The sequence below is a fragment of the Sus scrofa genome, chromosome 15 (assembly GCF_000003025.6).
Source record: "Sus scrofa isolate TJ Tabasco breed Duroc chromosome 15, Sscrofa11.1, whole genome shotgun sequence".
Classification (NCBI taxonomy): domain Eukaryota; kingdom Metazoa; phylum Chordata; class Mammalia; order Artiodactyla; family Suidae; genus Sus; species Sus scrofa.
This window is the reverse complement of record NC_010457.5, coordinates 130489783-130510919: the sequence shown is the minus strand read 5'-3', so window position 1 is coordinate 130510919 and position 21137 is coordinate 130489783. Positions and strand designations below refer to the sequence as shown.

General features: G+C 40.5%; 1 protein-coding gene across 1 annotated transcript in view; it reads left to right on the top strand.

Annotated features, from left to right (window-relative positions):
- Positions 1-21137, top strand: part of DNER (delta/notch like EGF repeat containing) — a 339885-nt gene that overhangs the window by 243124 nt on the left and 75624 nt on the right. Inside the window, exon 8 of the mRNA XM_021076495.1 lies at positions 14259-14483. Within this exon, the coding sequence (XP_020932154.1) occupies positions 14259-14483 (225 nt within the window). The remainder of the gene's footprint in view (positions 1-14258; positions 14484-21137) is intronic.

Genomic DNA, 21137 nt, shown 5'->3' with positions numbered 1-21137 from the left:
GCTACAGGTCGAATTGGAGCTACAGCTGCTGGCCTACACCACAGCCACAGAAACCCAGGATCCGAGCCGAGTTTGCAACCTACACCACAGTACATGGCAATGCTAGATCCTTAACCCACTGAGCGAGGCCAGGGATTGAACCTGCATCCTCGTGGTTCCTAGTTGGATTCGTTTCTGCTGCCCCACAACAAGAGCTCTGATACCAGGTATTTCCACACATCAGCCTATTTAAAATTCATGAAAATGAATGTCATTTTTTAAAAAAGCAAATGAAAAAACTGAGGGTAGGAGTTCCCATCCCTCGCTCAGTGCGTTAAGGATCTGGTGTTGCCATGAGCTGTGGTGTAGGTTGCAGACATGGCTTGGATCCATCATCGAGGTGGCTGTTGTGTAGGCGGGCAGCTGCACTTCGGTGTAGGCCGCTAGCAGTAGCTCTGATTCGACCCCTACCCTGGGCACTTCCATGTGCCATGGGTACGGCCCTAAAAAGACAAAAACAAAACAAAACAAAACAAAAAAAAACCAAAAACCAGTGTTGTTCAGGGCCAACACCTCCCTGGCTACCCCTCAGCCTATTTTCTTCCTATTTGCTGGCAGCATGTTCTTAAAACATAGCTTCTTGAGACTTGACCTCCAGGGGGCACCACTCACCTCAGGACAAAGCTCTCTGGGCATTTGCACCTGCTAGGAACCCTTCCTCCAGGCTTGAAAGGCTGCACTATTTGAGACGGCCCCCGTTATTCTCCACCCCTTTCCTGCTTCAGCAGCAGTAGCTGATGAAATCTGTTTACTTGTCTTTCTATTTGTTTTCCTCCCTGAAATATCAGGTCCTGAGCAGTGCCTGGTACATGATTGGTTTGCATGAATACAAAGTAGATAAGTGAATGCCCAGAGGAACTCACAGGACTTTCCGACGAAACCTCTAAATTTCCACTGTTAACAGCCAATATTTTTGCTCATATAACTCATCTACTTTAAATATGTTTCATCTCTTCTGCCTTCTCTTGATGTAGACTTAAACTGGGGAAAAAGTTGATTTAACATTCTTCTATTTCTTAGCTATTTTTCATTTTCCTGTCTTAAATACAAATTTGTCTTTCTGTTCTCCTAAAGAGAAAGTCCTTAAGGTGGTTTTCACTATCTCAAATGGAAGTTCTAAAAAATTAAAAGTCACATTTTATGTGTAATTGTCTTGGGCCTTTTACATCTGATGGTTTTGTAATTGCTTTTCCTAGATATTTCCCCTTCTCTTTATCTTACAGAACTGTCAGCTTTCTTAGAACTAGAACAAATGTGGTACCAATTAAGTTTGCCGTAAAGATCGGCCCAAACCTTTTCTATGATTCTAGTGACATTCCTCTTCCTTCTCTGCCTGGCTAAAGCCCAGCACAAAATCCAACTCTTCCTTTAGGTTGCCCTGGCCTGCCCCACCCATGTAATAGTCCTTCTTTCTTTGGCATCAGTGCTTCTCTGCAGCCTGTGTCGCACACACTGAGTCCATGTTGACAGCATGGGCTGGTCCCCCAAAACCTCACATCACGCTGGAATCATTCCATGAAATGTTTGCAGAAAGGAAGAAATGGCCTCAAGTTGTTCTCTTATCATCCTAGCTGCGGCCTTCTGGTCTCTTCAGTTAGAGAATAAGTGTTTTGAGACTCAAAGCTCTTCTTAGTTCTTGCTTCCCTTCGCTGCTCATCTGTACTTTTTCTTGACTTCATCTTGAGTCTGCTTAGTCATTGATACCTTGGTCATTAAAATAGCTAGTGACTGATCATCTTTTTCATATTTCCTCATTGCAACTCCCCAAACCTAAACACACTACTGTGTAATAATCTGTTAGCATATGTCCTCTGTCACTCATCCATTCATTCCTCTATTTATAGCACAAATATTCGCAGAGTGGCCACCATGCTGGGTGTTGAGGCTTAAGGATGGGAGGAACCAGCATGGTGCCTTCTCCAGGAAGTCTGTGGTCAAGTTGGGCTGGGAGACAGACGGTAGACAGGTAATGCACAACCATGTCATTGCAAATTCAAGATAGTGCTCTGAAGGTAGTGATACAGGTCTGTGATACAGAATAAAGAAGAGGTCCCTCAAATGGGATGACTGAGAGAGGCCTGTCTCACATTGAGGTCAAGAACCAAAATCTAAGATAATATTTACATGCTATTAGGTAAATATGATAGATTTACATTTTAAGAAAACTTTGCTCATTGCTGTTTGGAGTATTGGTCTTTGGTGTAAGATAGAATGGGGAATCTTAGAGGAAACTATTGCAAAAAATATTTGTGACTTTGGCTAGCATGGTGGTAGTGGAGATGAAACAAAACATTCAGGTTCACCAAGTGTTTTGGAGATGGAATTAATATCCACGGAGTGAATCAGTATGGGGGTGAAGGTAGAGGAAGCAATCAGGTATGACTCCCAGGTTTCTGACTTGAACCATTTGTGAAGACAGTGACATCATGGGTTACGCTTTAAATGGCTACACACATCATTTCTTCTATGTAAGTTGTCTTTACACTGTCAGCAAAAATGCCAGCATCCCTTTATTCCCTATTTTTCTTATCAGTATTGCAGAAGCTTCTGACATCTCGATGGCTTTTGAGATGGCATGACTTGATTGTCTTGCAGTTTGCAGTCTTCCAGAAATGTTTTCATTTGATCTTAAACATCTGATTTCCACAATGTGTATATCTCAAGGGTGTTGATTTTTCATTTACATAATAAATGTTCAGCAGGCATATGCATATAAATACGAAAGCTGAAATAACAGCCAACTAGCCAAATCAGAGGTTTTTGCATTAGCCCCTCATTCTTTAGCTTTTTTTTTTTTTGTGGTTATGTTTTATTTTTCCATTTAAATGCTTAAATCTTTCATCCTTTCCAAAACTTTCTTCATATTGCAATGAGTTGTTTTAAGTCCCTTGGCTGCTGATGTTGCTTCCACGTGTTTGAAATAGAAGTTTTCTCTGGAGCTTTGTGTTTTCTTTCCAGCATTTCCTAACATCCATCATGTGAGGTTCATATAAACTATTTCAAACCAGAAATATCACCATCTTTGATGTTAACATCATCAAAAAAATTTTTTTTTTAATTTTCTACCTTTCAAATAGGATTGTAAATCCAGATATATTTTGCCTATTAATTTCTAGTTAGGACTACATATTATTCCTCTATTATAGTAATTTATTACCCTCTAGTCATTTCAGAGACATTACTATTAGGTTTTTTTTTTTTTTCTTTTTAGGGTCGCATCTGTGCCACACGGAAGTTCCCAGACTAGGGGTTGGATCGGAGCTGCAGCTACCACCTACACCACATCCACAGCAAGACCAGATCTGAGCCCTATCTGCAACCTACACCACAGCTCACACCACATTTCATTACTGTAGCTATATCCTTCATCCACTGAGCAAGGCTGGTGAAGAACTGGCATCCTCATGGATACCAGTCTGGTTCATCACCTGCTGAGCCATGATGGGAACTCCTACTATTAGTATTTTTATTATTTGTAATTATAATTTTCCACAAAGCAGTATTTCATTTGTTCTCCTATGTAGAGTTCTTCATGTTTTGGAGTTTGAATGGGTCCAGGAATATAGTTGAACACAAGAGTGTTAAATTTTGTTTTCCTTTTGCCTTTGCCTCTGTAATTTGGTTTGCATATTCTGCAAGAGGGATTTTCAAAAATATTTACCTAGGAGGTATAGCTCAGTGATAGAGCATTTGACTGCAGAAACATTTACCTTAAGAGATTATTGAATAAATTGACCAAAGTTCTTAAAGTGTTATGCTCATAGGAAGAGAAACTTTATCAAAGCCTGTCTAAAATATTTGCTTTTAGACTTGTAACACTATTCAGGAGCAAGAAAATGCAGAGCCGTTCCAGAATTAGAGATGGAGCTTAAAACTCTTTATATGTAATGTGTGTATGTGTTAAGAGATAGAATAGAGGGAGAGGCGGAGGAGAAAATAGAATGAATGAGAATCTTGGTTCATTTTTAGAATGTTTCTTGGAAAGATGAAATATGTTCTGGCTGAGTCTCCACTGCAGATGATCCAAAGCCTCTTCTACTGTGTGGTGTAAAACATCTTTCCACGAGCACTCTTAGAACTGCCCTGCGTCCTAAAAATTCAGTGCGGTCTTTGCCATGGCTTTGCGTCATTGACTTCCATAGTTTGATACAGAGAAATCAGATTCATATAACACTGCATCTGAGTTTGGGATCACTTCCATAGATACTTATATTTCTATATCTAGATATTAAATATACACTGCTTCTTATCTGAGCTGCAGTTTAGCTTTTGAAACTGTGTTTAGGCAGTGCTCAAGCTTTCTGCGATCATATCATGTGTACAAGCCAGTTTTGCTATGAAATTTCAGAAAATTACACATTAATACTTGTAGCAAGAATCATAAACTGGCCATCCTCTGGCCTTAATCTACACACTGGAAGGCTATGCTTGCATTTGTTAGCATCGTGGCTCTAAATTTGATATTTGGATGGTTTTAAAGATGACCTCTGATTTCATAAGGCATTGGTAAGTAAGAGAGTATGTGATGTGTTTACTCTTTAGGATTCAAGTTTCATCCCTGTATTTACAAATTATCCTCCATGTGATATCGGAAATACTGAGCCCTAGTAAGGCTTAGGACATTTCAAATGCACAGAGCTCAGAATTCATCATTGCTAAGTAATTTCTGTTTTTTAAAGCGCTCTTAAATTTAAGAATTCTGGATACCGAGGAGTCTAATCTGGTCCTAATTTCTTATGCTATCATAGCATAGCACCTTCAACTTTTCAAGTGCATAAAAGGAAACTCATGCGAGGAAGCCTGGCACAGGGCTCAGGAGCATAGATGTGGTGTCAGATAAACCTCAGATTTTTTTTTTTTTTACTTTTTAGGGCTGCGCCTGTGGCATATGGAAGATCCCAGGCTGGGAGTTGAATCAGAGCTGCAGCTGTTGGCCTACACCATAGCCACAGCAATTCGGGATGTGAGCCACGTGCAACCTACACCACAGCTCCTGGCAATGCTGATCCTTAACCCACTGAGAGAGGCCAGGGATCTAACCCGAATCCCCATGGATACTAGTCAGGTTCTTTACCACTGAACCACAGCAGGAACTCCTTAGACTTCAGTTTGAACCTTGCTTTTCCCGCTTACTAATTGGTTCTCTAATATCAAGTGTCTAAACCTTTTTCTGGAAAAGTGGATAGTAATAGAGCCTAATTGAGTCAGTGTTGTGATTATTAAAAATAGATATCAATTGCTTAGCAAAGTATCTGGTGTATAATAAGAACTCAATATGTGCTAATATATTAACACTGTAATTCCTCTCTTTCTCTTCTTTCTGCTAGTATAGTTATAACTACTTGGTATGTACACTATTCTCTGATCTCCATTCTTAAGAAATGAAGAAGCTGAGACACACAAGAGCTAATTGTTTGTGTTGATATAGTTTGTCAATAATAATTTGATTTAGTTTCAAACAATAGACACCCCAATAATCATGATTTCATTACCATAGCCTTGTATGAAGTTTTGAAGTCAGCTAGTGTAAATTCTCAAAATTTGTCCTTTTTTTCAATATTTTTTTTGGTGTTCTAGGTCCCATGCATGTTGATATAAATTATAGAATTATCTGGTTAATTTGTATAAAAAAGCCGGCTGAGATTTTGATAGTTATTGCAGTAATTCAATTTACGTCTTAATTATATTGAGCCTGCCAATTCATGAACATGGTATAGCTCTTCATTTATTGGGAGTTTTTACTTTCTCTAAACAGTGTTTTGTAGTTTTCAGTGTAGAGGTTTTATATAGCTATTGTTAAATTTATATCTTAGCATTTTATGCTTTTTAATTGTATGGTAAATACTATTTACAATTTAAAAATTTCTGGTTGTTTATTATTAGGTATAGAAATATAACTTATTTTCTTATTTTTGTATTTTGACTTTGTATCTTGATATTTTGCTAAATTATTGCTTTCCACAGTTTTTCTTTTTTCTTTTTCTTTTTTTCACACCTGTGGCACAGGGAAGTTCTGGGGCCAGGGATCAAATCTGAGCTGGAGCTGTGACTTATGCTATAGATATAGCAATGCCAGATCCTAAACCCACTGTGCCACAGCAGGAGCTCCCCCATGGCTTCTATTGTAGATTCCTTTGGATTTTCTTTGTACAAAATCTTGGATTAAAGAAAACAAGTCGTATGTTTTCCTTTCCACAATTTATACTTTTTATTTCTCTTAATTGCCTTATTGCATTTATAGAACCTCCACTAAAATATTGAACCTAAGTGCTAAGAGTGGCCATCCTTGTTTTGCTGTCTATCTTAGGAGAAATTATTTATTATTTTGCCATTAAATGTGATATTACCTGCAAGTTATTTTGTATAACCTATCAGATGGAAGAAGTTACCTTCTATGTTAGTTTGCTAATAGTTTTTTCCTTTGTAAAAATAATAAACAGGTATTGATTTTTTTTTCTTTTTTGTCTTTTTGGGGCCACACCTGCAGCATATGGGGGTTCTCAGGCAAGGAGTTGAATCAGAGCTGTAGCTGCCGGCCTACACCACAGCCATAGCAATGCAGGATCCGAGCCGCATTTGCAACCTATACCACAGCTCACGGCAACACCAGATCCTTAACCTACTGAGCGCACCAGGGATCAAATCCACGTCCTCATGGATGCTAGTCAGGTTCATTAACCACTGTGCTGTGACAGGAACTCCTGGATGTTGATTTTTTTCGAATGATTTTTTCACATCTGTTGAAATGATTGACTTCTTTCGTGTACGTGTGAAAATAATGCATGTTCTGAGCTGCTGGGTCTTTAGGTGTACTTTATAGAAACACTAAACAGATCAAGATGATTCACAGTGTTCTTAAAATATTGTATACACCAGCTTATTTTGTCCTTTTATCCTATTAGGAACCAAGAAAGAGGTCCTTCTCTGATGGTGTTTATTTCTCTGACAGCTTTTCTTTAATGTATTTTGAAGTTCTCTTATTGCTTCCTACACATTTAAGATTGTTGCATCTTGCTGATCAGTTGCCTACTTTTTCATGCTAAATGGTCTTCATTTCCAGTACTCCTAGACTTAAAGTCTGCCTTTTCTCATGTGACAGAGCCACACCAACTTTCCTATGCTTACTCTTCATAAAGTTACCTCTTTCCCCAGCCTTTTACCTTCAATCTGTACCTCTTCTTATTTAAAGTGGGTTTCTTTTAGAGAGCATAGGGTTAGGTCTTGCTTTTTTATTCAGTCTGACACTCTCTGCCTTTAAATGCATTGTTATGCCTTTTAACTTTAATGTAATTGTTAGTAAAATTGTCTCTTTTATTTATTATTATTTGTTTTCTATTTTATGTGTTCTTTGTTTTATTCTTTCCTTCTTTTGAGTAAGTAGAATGTTTAAAATCTTTAATTAGCTTTTGAGCAGGTTTTTTTTCATTGTTTTTTACTTTATTTATTTGACTTTTTTTGTCCTTATTTTTTGTTGTTTTTATTTTATGGCTGATTTGGGGGTTATAGTATGCACCCTTAGGTTATCACAGTTTACTTAGAATTAACAGTCAATCACCTCATCAGAATATAGAACCCAAAGATGGTGCAATTCTGTCACCACCCCTCTCATTTTTTGTTCTAATTTTGCCATGTATTTTCCTGCTATGCATGTTATAACATTATAATTTGCCTTAAACAGCTAGTTGTTTTAAAATAAAGAAAACAATTAATATTTATCCCCAAATGTACTATGTCCAATACTCTTCATTTTATTCTATAAACTTGAGTTTCCATGTATTATCATTTCCTCTTAGCTGTAATAACTTTCCTTAACAGTTTTGTAGTATGGTTAGGTCTTCTGGGAACACATTATCTCTGCTTTTCTTTATCAGAAAATGTCTTAATTTACTCTCATTATTTGAAGATTCCCCCCCGCCCCCAGAAATAGAGTTCTAGCAGATTTTTGTTTTTGTTTTTCCAGTGCCTTAAAGAGGGCAGTCTTTTCTGTCCTTAGATCCTGATGAAAAGTCATCTGTCATTCTTACTGCTCTCTCTATATATATATATTGTGTCCTTCTCTGGGTGCTTTTAATATTTTCTCTTAATTTTTGGTTTTCAGTATTTTGACTATGATGTACTTATTCGTTTTCTTTGAATTTATCCTTCCTGTGGTTCAATGAGCTTTACCATGTTATGTCCCACCATATTTAGGAAAAATGTCAGCCATCGTATCTATGGCCCTGACAGTAGGATGGGTGAAGGAATAAAATAGAAGAAAGGCAAAGGGTGCATCCACCTCTCTTTCAAGGAAGTTTCTCCGAAGCAACCTCAGGAAATTTCCACTTATATCCCTTTGCCAGAGTGTAGTCACAGGTCTACATCTGGATGCAGAAGAGCCTGACAAATGTAGTCATCATTCTGTGCAGTTGTGTGCCCAAAAGTTCTATCACTCTATCCCTGTGAGTGCAGAGGAGACAGGCTTTAAAGAAAACAAGCAATTTCTGCACACATAGCCAGGAAGTGACACAGTTCTGACAGATTCTGTATCACCTGGCTTCACATTCTTGGTCCTTATGCTTCAGCCTAGGCATCGAGTTTAACAACAAAGAGTACTGGCTAGGAGCTTAGATTTGGGAATTAGACAGCTTGGGTTTAAATTCCATCTCTGCCATTTACTAGAAGTGTAATCTTGGGCAAGTTACTTGATCTTTCTATTCATCTATTTCCTCATCTGAAAAGGAAGTAATACTGTGTAGCTCATAGAGCTGATACTAGGATTAAATGAGTCAACATAATTAAAATATTTGGCGTGGCGCCTTGTATGTACAGATGTTACCATTAGAGGACACAGTTTTGTAAGCCTCTGCAGATAGGCGGTCATAGATATTATTTTCCATCCCTTTCTTCCTCAGCTGTCGGCTCCAGGACCCCACCTCCACTCATCAGCCACACTGGATGGCTGTGCATGTGTTTAGAGAACAGTATGTGAGAACTTCCTGATTCCCGAACACTCACTCTTAGATGTATCCGAACTCCATCATGGAGAATTTATGCAAATGTGAAATTTTACTAACTTCCACAGATTGACTGACAGGCCAGCTTCCTTCCAGTTTCCCTAATCACCAACCCTGGATACAGGCATCTTGTAATTTCCCTAGAACCACTGCTCAAAGGCAGGAGAATCCAACATTTATTGAGCTCCCCATATAATCTTATTTAATCCTATATAGCAGGATCATCCGCATCTTTTAGGGAAATGAAAGCACAAAATGATTAAGACCCTTTCTCGAGATCACCCACTAGTAGGAAGATTTAAACTTGTGTTTCCTGGCTTTGAGTTCTTTGGTTTCTAAAAGTGTGCTCCTTTTTCTCTTAGGAAGGTGATTTAAGAGGTGTCTGAAGAAGATGTGAGTCACTTAGAAAATAATGTTATATGAAGGAGAGGATGACAATTGCTTGGGTGATAGAAAGAAATAGAGAATTTACTGGTCAAAGCAACAGTGTCTTGGTCAGCTTGGACTTCTGTAATGAAATACTACTGACTGGGTGGCTTGAACAACAAACATTTATTTACCTCGGTTATGGAGGCTGGGAAGTCTGAGGTGAGGATGCCAGCATGGTCAGTGAGATCTCTCTTCCTGGCGTGCAGATGGCTGCCTTCTTGCCTGTCCTCATATGGCAGAGAGGAGAAACTCTGGTGTGTTGTCTTCTTCTGAGACACTAATCTCATCATGGGGCTTCATCCTCATCCAATCCTAATGACCTCCCCAAGGCCCCATGCCCTAATCCCATCACACCGTGGGCTAGGGCTTCCACATATCAGTATGGAAAAGACACAAACATTGGGTTCATAACAAAGAGCACTTTGACAATTGGCTCAGCATTTAATCTGTGGACCCCTTTTCTTATGTTCATTAATAATCTTGTGAGCCAGGAAAATTATCCCATAATTGCCTTACATCACATGTGTCTCCATAATGTGTGTTGAGATACCCCTTGAACTCATTTTTGCTTTGTTATCATCCTTTATAACAGAATGGCACTTTATATTATATTTTTTGGACTAGATAATTGGCCAAAGATGTCTTGTGTCTTAGAACATACTGAGGCATATTAGCATTCTCTGAAAATATAAAATACGGTTTGTATTCTCATCTTGCTTTTATATTTTCTTGAATGGATAAGACAAGGTGAATTTTAATAACAAAATGCAAGATTTTTGATTCAACAGAAGTGAACTGTTTAGATGTTCAATTCAACGAGCATTGATTGATCCTCTCTTTAGCTAAATTTTCTGCTGGTACATAATCAATTCCTCTTTTAAGTCTTTTACATAAAGCAAAGTGAAACAAAAGTTTCCTTCTGGCCTACATTGCTATTTAGATTCAATGCAGTGTTTCCTATTACATTGTATCCGTTAGATTTGGCTGCATAACAAACCACCTCAAAACTGAGTTGTAACAGGAAGTTATTTACTTAGCTTATGGTTCTTGTGGGTTGACAGTTTGGGCTGGATTTCAGCGGGCTGCAAGCCAGATTGATTGGTGGCTAACTGGTCTAGGATGGCATCAGTGGGCTGGCTTGCTTTGCTTCAAGGGGTATCTTCTCCTCCCGCAGACTGGCCTGCGCCACCTCAGCCAGCTCTTCTAGGAAAGTTCAGTGGCATTTTTGACAACTTTCTTTTCTGACATTTTCTTTTCCATTGTTTTCAGTGACATCTTCCTCTCTTGGTTTCCCACCTGTCTTTCTTAAAGCTTATCCATCCATCTGTCCATCCATCTACCTGTCCATTTGTCTGCTCTTCCCCTGAGAATCATAGGCCTCCCCTAGGCTCTCCTCCTGTATTTTCCACTGCAGTTGGTAACACCACCATCTATATTGTTCCCTAATCTGAAAAACCTGGGCATCACCTGTAACTGTTGTTATTTCTTATTTGTTGGACATAAACTATTTGCCAGTCACTGTACTAAATGTTTGCCATAGATTTTTGCATTTCAGCTTCATAAAAACCCTATGTTGTAGCCATTACTGTCTCCATTCCATGAGTATATGAATATGAATCTAGAGTGATTGCTTTTCTAAAAATCTTTTTTTCCCCTTTATTTTGACTTGATTGGTAAATTTATTTTTTTCTTTTCTTTTTTGGCTGTGCCTGTGGCATGTGGAAGTTCCTGGGCCAGAGATCAAACCTGAGCCACAGCATTGATAATGCCAGATCCTTAACTGCTAGTCTATTAGGGAACACCTCTTATTTCTTCTTTCTACCAAGGTAGAAGCAGAATAGAAACATATATCCTGGTTATGTTTACACATCATAACTTTTTCTCAGTTGGGCTGTCATTGACTTCTCTTCCATGCAGGATAGAATAGTAAGAGCTTGGGTTTTGTATTGTGGCACTGCCACCCACCAGCTCTGTGTCACCATTTCCTTATCTGTAAAATAGGGCTACTCATAGTTCCTATAGCATGCAGTTACCCCAGAGTTCAATGGAATAATGTGTGTGAAGGCTTAGAACTGTGTGGTGCATCTCAGCCTCCTGTGGATATCAGCTGTTGCTATTATTATTACCATTTTTCATTCCTTCATTCAATATTGGACTGGGAGCTATTCTAGGAATTTTGATATGTATCACTTTACAACCCGCATCAACTTTATGGAGAAAATAATTTCAGCCCTGTTTTCTGGGTGAGGCAGTTAAGGATTAGAGAGGTCAGGACTTGCCTTGGCTTTTCAGTTTGTTATATGGTAATATGTTTTTTAAGTATGTTCCTTTTTTTTTTTTTTTAATGGCCACACTTGGGGCATGTGGAAGTTCTCAGGCTAGGGATTAAATCTAGCCACAGCTACAACCTGTGCTGTAGCTGTGGGAACACCAGATCCTTTAACCCACTGAACCAGGCCAGGGATCAAACCTGCACCTCCGCAGTGACTTGAGCCACTGCAGTGGGATTCTCAACCCACTGCACCAGGGTGGGAACGCCCTTAAATATGTTCTTTTCATCCAGAGTAAAATGGAATAGCTCATCAAGAATGGAATTATAGTCTACTCTAGGCTGTGAAGGAACTCTTTGGAGTATTCAAGTGTTATTAAAACTGATTGTGTGGTACATTTTTAGTATGATATTTAAATTTTAAAAACTACAAGGAAATTTATAAAACGTTGAATAGCATTGGATTTTTTTTTAATTTTTTGTCTCTGTACAGAAAATTAGCAAGTTGATTATGCCAATTTATGAGTGACACTTTAGATAAAATCTGGGAGCTATTTTCTTTTGGTTTTTTTTTTTTTTTTTTTTTTTTACATTCACTGTATCCTTAATAAAAATTGTGAATATTGCTAGGAGTTCTGTGTGAAGATAGGCAAATATAAATTTTAATCTAGATAAGAAAAGTGAAATCGAATTTGGAATGACAACTGTATATGAATAAAATTATTGAAATTTGTTTCTAAAATGTGAACAAATTTCATTTAATTTTTAAACTGCTCTTAAAATATTAAAAGAATAGATTTTACCAAAGCATGTTAAATACCTACGAGGACCCACAGACCTACAGTTTCACATAAATATGTATGTATAATTTTTTAAGTTGAGAAATACTGAAACAGGCACACATAAAATAAAAATCACCTACACAAGAAATACATTAAAATTTTTTTTAAATTAAAGCTTTATTTTGGTATCATTTCCATATCATAAATCATTCATTTTGGGGTTTCCATCATGGCACAGTGGAAATGAATCCGACTAGGAACCACAGGTTGCAGGTTCAATCCCTGGCTTCGCTCAGTGGGTTAAGGATCCAGTGTTGCCGTGAGCTGTGGTATAGGTCACAGATGCAGCTTGGATCTGGCATTGCTGTGACTGTGGTGTAGACTGGCAGCCGTAGCTCCGATTAGACCCCTAGCCACTGCAGGTGTGGCCCTATAAAGCAAAAAATAAAAAAAATAAAAATAAAAAAATAAATTTCATTCATTTTAGGAGTACGAATCAGTGCTTTTTAGTAAACTATACTGAGCTGCACAACCATCTCCACAATCTGCAATCCAATCTTAGAGCATTTCCATCAACCTCAATAGATGGCTCGTGCCCATTTTTGGTCAGTTACGTTCCCTGCCCGCAACTGGCCCCAGAAACTGCTCATCTCCTTTCTCTATCTATAGATTTGCTTTTTTCTGGATATTCCTTATAAATGGAATTATACAATACATGGTCTTCTGTATTTAGCTTCTTTCTCTTAGCTCGTGTTTTTTAGGTTTATCCATGTTGAAGGGCAACGTGTCAGAACTTAATTCCTTTCTGTTGCTGAATAGTATTCCATTGTGTGGATATATCACAGTTTGTTTTTCCATTATAACAGCCAAATTCTAAAACATCATATATTCAAGAAAATCCTAACAGTGGGTGCTTCTAGAGAAGGGACTGAGGAACAAAGGGATCGGGTGGGAGAAAAATGTTTTCTTCGTTTACTATTTTACATGGGTTTAAGGTTTTAAATTCAGGATTATATCTTTATTATAGAGCAAAGTATTGCAAAGCAAAGCAAGAAATATCTTCCCCGGCAATGAGTTTTAAAGAGGTGAAATTCCTCCACTGACCCTAGCCCTACCTTCCTAAAAGTAATCACCATTAATTAATTTATTTTAATTTTTAAATTTAATTTAAATTTTTTTCTTTTTAGGCCCACACCTGCAGCATATGGAAGTTCCCAGGCTGGGGGTCGAATCAGAGCTGCAGCTAGAGCCTATGCTACAGCCACAGCAATGCTAGATCTGAGCCGCGTCCACGAGCTATGCCACAGCTTGCGGCAACGCCAGATCCTTAACCCACTGAGTCAGGCCAGGGATGGAACCTGCATCCTCATAGACACTGTGTTGGGTTCTTAATCCACTGAGCCACAACGAAACCCCACCATTCATTTAGTTTTGGCATCTTTCTAGTCTATACCTACATAGAGACACGTGTTTACATATAAATGTCTTTATGTCCCTCTCCATCTGTCCATCTGAGCAGTCATATTTTATATTTCAACAAAAATGGACGCACGGGGCTTCATCATTGAACCCCTGGTTACCCAAGCTAAGAAAACCTGCTTCGTTGGGTTGTGCTTATCTGGAAACAATTCAAGAATTCATCAGTCAAATCACAATGGAAAGTGTTAAGAACAGCGGTGCCAATTTCTTGGTTATTAAGTGTAACACAGTTCAATTTTTTTTACCCTCTTCTGCCACTTCCTGCAGGCTACCTGGGTGCCACCTGCGAGGAGAAAGTGGACCCGTGCGCCTCCAGCCCCTGCCAGAACAACGGGACCTGCTACGCTGATGGGCTGCACTTTGGCTGCAGCTGTAGTGCAGGCTTCACCGGCCCGGCGTGCGCGCAGCTCGTGGACTTCTGTGCACTCAGCCCCTGTGCCCACGGCACGTGCCGCAGTGTGGGCACCAGCTACAAATGTCTGTGTGACCCAGGTTGGTACGATCATTCCATGGACCGAGAGTCTCTCCTTTTTCCATTCCCAAAGCCTTTTGACTTTTCTTTTGCATCTGAGCACAGGTTGCCCTCTGAATGGGTTTATTTGCCCGTCTAAGTGAACCCCACTCATTTATGACACCCTTTCTCTTTAGCCTTACCCTAGGCAGGGTTTGGAAAATACCCTTTCCCCCTTTTCATGAGCAATTCAGTCATTATCGAAAATAAGAAAGCACAAGTAAGCAAAAATGAACAAAATGAGAAACAGGCTTAATCTTAGAACAATTTGATGATTTTGAACAACTGACTAGGTCACTTTGGAGCCTTTACTGTATTACTTATTGACAGGGTTACTAGGTTAACGGAACAGTTTGCATTTTAATGTGCATACAAAGCAGAATGCAGTCCATTCGGGATTTTATCATCTTTGAAAAATCTTACTCGGGGCACAGTATGTGTTATGGGACCCGTGACTTCTCTTGTAAATGTCCAGAAGTTTCAGCATTTAGTTTTCAGATGTCTTCTGCATTTGCCTTGCTGGTTGTTTATTGTGAAAGTTTTGTGACTCCAAAGTCAGAGTGGGTACTAGTCAGAATTTGTGTCTGCACAGCCTCCTGGTCTGAAAAGAATGTACCTGGGTGGCTCTTTCTTTCCCCTTGTTTCTGCTCTGCCCATGTCTCTATCTTTGCATGAATTGCCTCTTTAGAATGCTTCCCAGCACAACAGTTCCCCCCATATGTCCCTGGTCTGGCAAGGCAGCTGGCCAGTCCCCTAGCTTGCATGACTACTGGCTCTGTCCCCATAGTGCCCTTGCCTGGCTGCCCGCTCCCCTGTCGCCCCATCTCACCTGCAGATCTCCCCTCTGGGGCCAAATCAGCTTTCCTTCCTCTTAGTTCCCACACTCCCCCGAAATATCACTTTCTTGGTCTTTAAAATATTATATTAACCATCCTTGCCTGTGTCTCTCCTCCCCTTGAGGAGGTAGTAGGAAGTGTGTTTTACCAATAACTTTTGTTTAACGATAAGGTATTCTTAATAACTTTTGTTTAACGATAAGGTATTGAGCTTCATCTTGCTAGGTTTTGAGATGGGTACTTCCCATCTTTGGTTCTTTTAGGTGCCCTCCCTGACAGGTGGATTTGGGAACCCACCTTTCCACCAAGGTATTGAAATGCCTCATTCCCAGTTCAGTTGTGTATCTGCGGCCATACCCCCCACTCAGGGGCTGAGTCCAGATTCCAGCCCAGGTGCCCCGTCTCCATTGTCCTGTACCTGTGCCTGGTCCGGAGCTTTTAAGGGTCACGTCTCATGTTCATGAGTCACCTGAAGGAGTGAGTGGGAAATGCAGCTAAGCATCTGTAAGATATTGAAAAGCCTCTTTCGTATAGACTTTTAAATTGTCCGGTTTTCTAAGCAATCATGGGATTGATATTTTGCCAAGTGCCCCTTTCCTCTCTGTTCTGAAGTACAGAGGGAACAGCGCTGTTTCATCTGCCTGATAACTGCATGAAGAGGATTCTCCAGAGAAACAGAACCAGGAGAGAGAGAGAGGGAGGGAAAGGGAGAGAGAGAAATTGCTTGATTTTAAGCAATTGATGTGCAGTTGTTGTGAGGACTGGCAGGTTCAAATTATGGTGCAAACTGGTAGGCTGGCAGCTCAGGCAGGGTTCTATATTACAGTTTTGAGCCGAAGATTCTCCTTCTTCGGGGAACCACAGCTTTTGCGCTTAAGACTCTCAACTGATTGGTTGAGACACCCCTGCCCCCCATTCTGGAGGGTTTTACTCAAAGCCTACTGTTGTAAATGCTAATCTCTTCTAAAAAATACCTTCACAGCAACATCTAGATTAGTGTCTGAACAAATATTCAGGTCTTGTGGCTTAGCCAAATTGACATGTGTAATTAACTACCCTGGTAATATTTCGATTTCTCTTCTTTTTTTATTACGGTATAGTTGATTTACAATGATGTGTCAATTTCTGCTGTACAGCATTGCGACTCAGTAATATATACATATTATATATATATATCTACATTTTATACACACACACATACACATATATATGTACACAAATTTTTTTCTCATACTGTCTTTCATCATGTTCTACCCCAAGAGACCAGATATAGTTCCGTGTGCTATACAGTAAGATCTCATTGCTTATCCATTCTAAATGTAATAGTTTGCATCTGTCAACCTCAAACTCCCCATCCATCCATTTTCTCCCCTCTCCCCCCGGCAACCACAAGTTTTCTGTCCATGTTTATCATCTGTTTCTGTTTTGTAGATAGGGTTATTTGTGCCATATTTCAGATTCCACATGTAAGTGATAGCATATGGTATTTGTCTTTCTCTTTCTGACTTCATTTAATATGAGAATCTCTAGTTGTATCCATGTTGCTGCAAATGGCAATATTTTGTCCTTTTTAATGGCTAAGTAGTATTCCATTGTGCACATGTGCCGCATCTTAATCCATTCATCTGTCAATGGACATTTAGCTTATTTCCGTGTCTTGGCTGTTGTGAGTAGTGCTGCAGTGAACATACAGGTGCACGTATCTTTTTCAATGAAAGTTTTGTCTGGATGTGCCCAGGAATGGGATTGCTGGATCATATGTTAGTTCTCATGAATCTTATGACGGGGTTTCTTCAATCTAAGCACAGAACGAGGACACTTTTCCACATGTACCCCAGTCCTGCCCTGTCAGAGCCATGTAGAGCTGGGAGCCACTTCCCTCTTGGCCGGTGTTCTTCCATGTGCCTTGAAGACACGTGCCATGGCAGCAGGGAGCTGAGGGGGAGGCCAGGTAGTGCAGTGCCCTTGTCTTGTCAGGACCGTGGGGCACTAAGACCACCTTGCGTTTGCAAATGAAGCCAGCTGCCCTTGTGCAAATGAACACGGACACTCTTGAGCACGCTTGTCTCACACCCAGCTCTGGATGTCACCGCACATGGGTAGATAATCATTAGGCCGTGATCTGAAGCAAAACCTCAGAGCATCCTGCACACCTGTCCCCTGAGAGTCCCGGTTCCCTCAGGGCCTCACAGAGAAGCCCCACATGTCACAGGACTAGGAGGCAGCTTTGTTTCTCCTCTCCCTCTCCTCTTACTTTTGTTCTTAAACGTATTAAACCTTCTCTGCTATTTCATTGTTTTTTTGAAAAAAAAACTTGAAGTGGGATGTCATTATTTAAAGATACATGTTGCTTTTTAGTAATATCAGGGAGAGTCTGTCAGCAGGTGTAAGGAGGCTTACAAAGTCCTGGATAGAAACTACATCACCTTGTGTTTCTCTGTGCACACAGGGAGGAGTAGCTGCGGGTGGAAGAAGGAAACTGAGACCCCCCCCAGCTTGTTGACCATAGGAATTTACAGAACATTTCTGGGCCTCAGGGTTTATTTCCACAAATAATGTCTTAGATGCTTGTCACCAGCTGCAGTTGGGGGTTGCAGACTAGACCTGGGGTGAGTTACTGACCAGGTCCTTTGCTGACCATGATCCGCTGTGCGTGAGAGCACCAGATAAGAGGCAAGCAGCATATTTCCTGGCACAGAGTAGTAAGAGCTCCTCTTTGTTTTCCTTTTATGGAGATTCAAGTATTTCTTCCCAAGTCACAGAGAGGTGAAGTTGCTCCTGTTGAAGTTTCTTTTTTTCCTCCCTGATATTCTCTGCTCAACCTTCTTTCATGTCCATTTGGAGCATTTAGCTTGGTAAAGCCAATGCTCAACCTCTAAGTAGCCCTGAGAAGCCTGAAGAAATGTGTGTTCCACTCTTGGATGACTGGACGTATTAGGCGGTCCCCCAAGGTAGAGCCTTGGAGTTCTGTTCAATGTGCCTCTCATTGAACTTGGGAGATTAAATTGCTTTTAGAGGGGGTTGCTTCTTCTGATCATTAGGTGACATTGTATGCAATAAAAAGGCATCGTAACATCTGGCAGGAATTTACATTTTAAGAGGTGAAAATGACAATTCTCTGAATGCGATATTTCTAGTCTTAATCTTTCAGAGCATGTAATTGCTTTACCGCTAGTTTGCATAATAGAAGAATCTCATGAGAGTAGGTGAAATTGGGTGTCTAGCTGAAGAGCGGCAAGCCCGATCGTCTTTATTGAGAGTGAACGGACCCCATTTCATAAAATGGCAGCAGATTGAAATCGTGTCAGGTTGATAATTAGCTCCCATCTGACAAAATGCCATTCGGATGACTGCAAATCAGATTTGCCAGGAGCATTATTTTCATACCTCATTTTTCACTTATCAGGCTAGGGATTTCTGATGGGGTTCTAGTATTAAACAATACAATGTGAGCAGTGAGTAATCGCGGAAGTGTTATCTTTCAGAGACAGTGTTAAGTGATAGGCCACACATCCTCTGAAACAATCGCCAATTGAATTCTCCCAAGGATTGCAGACAGTGAGAGCTGGGAGCCCAACAAACACTGTGGGAAGTGGGGCCACAGCGCCTGGAGTCACCTGGGGCATGTCACTGCCCTTGTGGGTAGAAGCCATGGTGTTTCGTGTGTTCTCAAAGCAATGGTGGCACCTGCAGATGCCGTTTGGATGATGACCAGGTTGGGAAGGAATCCCTGGTGAGGAGGGAGGTGGTTTGCCTCAGTTCACTGGTCTTGGCCCCTGCCTGATACACTTGAATTTTCACTCTAACCTTGTGTGTTGAATTGAGTTAACCTTGCCAGGGCTATTTAAGGGATTTATAGGATAAAGCATGAGAGGATTTTTACATGGAAAAACACATGAATAACCTTCATGTTCATCACTTGTCACAGACTAGACCTGGGATAAATTGCCACCCATGGATCTCTGCTCATTCTTCTCGGTCATAAGCCTAGCAACTCAATCCGGGCTATAAAAGAAAGGATGTTTAAGCTTTTTTCCAAATGGATTTTTTAAAAGGAAATAATAAGAATTTCAGATACTGTTTTTTTTTTTTTTTTTTTTTTTTTTTTTTTTCTATTTTGGACACACGCCTTCCACGTGGGCTGCTTTTCTGGCCTGGATGGCCTAAAAGACATAGTTGGCATTGCTTTCTGCTGTTAAAATCAGACTTGGCAGTACCCACTCTGATAGTGTCTGCTGGGAACAGGGTCAAAGATAAGACTTAATGGTCGGGATTTTAATAGCAATTTAAGAGCAGTAAAGAAAAACGTCCACCTTCCATGATACGGAAACACTCAGCTTGCTCATGAATGCCCAATTGCGTTAAGATTCTTGGATGAGCACAGTGGACAACTTGCGTCTTTTATTCACCCAGAAAACCTTCCCAGGTTTATTGGGATGAAGATACTTTTCCCATTTCACGTGCTCTGAGAGGGTCCAGATCTGTATAGCTCATTATTCTTGAGAATTGTTGCTTTTATAGAATATATTATCTCCTTTCCCCACATCCTAATCCGTTTATCATGCCCTACCTTTGCTCTCTTCCAAAATATGATATCTGCCCTCACCATTGGGATCCCAGATAGAATCTTGCAGCTGTAGCAGCTCTTCATAGCTCGTATTCCTACCTAAGAAAATGTTGAAATTTCTACATTGACATCATGACGACACTAAGAATTAAGAAAGGAAAGAGTAGCCCCTGACATCTGGGAGCTTGCTGGACACTTACAAGCAGGCCTTGGAGTTGTTAGGAGCCAGCCTGATGCTCACAGCTGGGCCGTGGTCTCTCCTGTTGGACATAAGGACATAAACACACAGGATACCAACATCACACACGGTCATTCGCAGACCACGGTAAGGTGAGAACAAACAAGACCATTTCATAATTTTGTGCAAGCACAGGTAAAAACAAGGTCATCATGCCACCCACGGAATACCAAACATCCCCTTGTATTGCAAATGAAGTGGGGGCCAACTGCTCCCTCCCCCGTTACAGCTTTAGCCTTGCTCTAGCCTGCCCCCACCTGTAGGCAAGAATGACTGAAATACTCAAGGGTGGAATTGCTCCTGCTTCCTGACAGCATCCTCTCTAGAGTGACTCCTCTCCAAGCTACCCAACCAGAGTTCAGACCCTATAATCACCCCCTTAACACCTCGGACTGAGACACTCCATGATACCCCAAGGTGTATGTGCTTCCACGCTGCCATGAGTAAGAAACCCTACTGGCTCAACTATAGAGGTCCCTGGTGGCCTTTGGTTTGAGAACACTGGAAGGACTTAACTAATTAAAATGCCCAGGAGCTCCCGCGGTGGCTCAGCAGTAACAAACCCAACTGGTATCCATGAAGACATGGGTCTGATCCCTGGCCTTGCTCAGTGGGTTAAGATCTGTGAACTGTGGTGTAGATCACAGACGTGGTTTGGATCCTGCATTGCTGTGGCTGTGGTATAGGGTGGCAGCTGCAGCTCTGATTTGACCCTTAGCCTGGGAACTTCATGTGCCGTGGGTGCTGCCCTAAAAAAGATACACACATACACAAATGTCCATAATACAGGGTTCTAATTAATTGAATTTTCATATTAGTAATAGTTCAGTTGGGATTTTAGATGAATTGGATACTGAAATATCGTTTGGATTTATGCATGGGGGAAGGGTGCTGTGGATCAAAACTCTTAAGTGGAGGTAGGATGGGGGGAATTCAGAGAACAGTAGATCCAGTTGACTGCAGGGTAAGATGCAGTCGCCAGATGCAATAATGG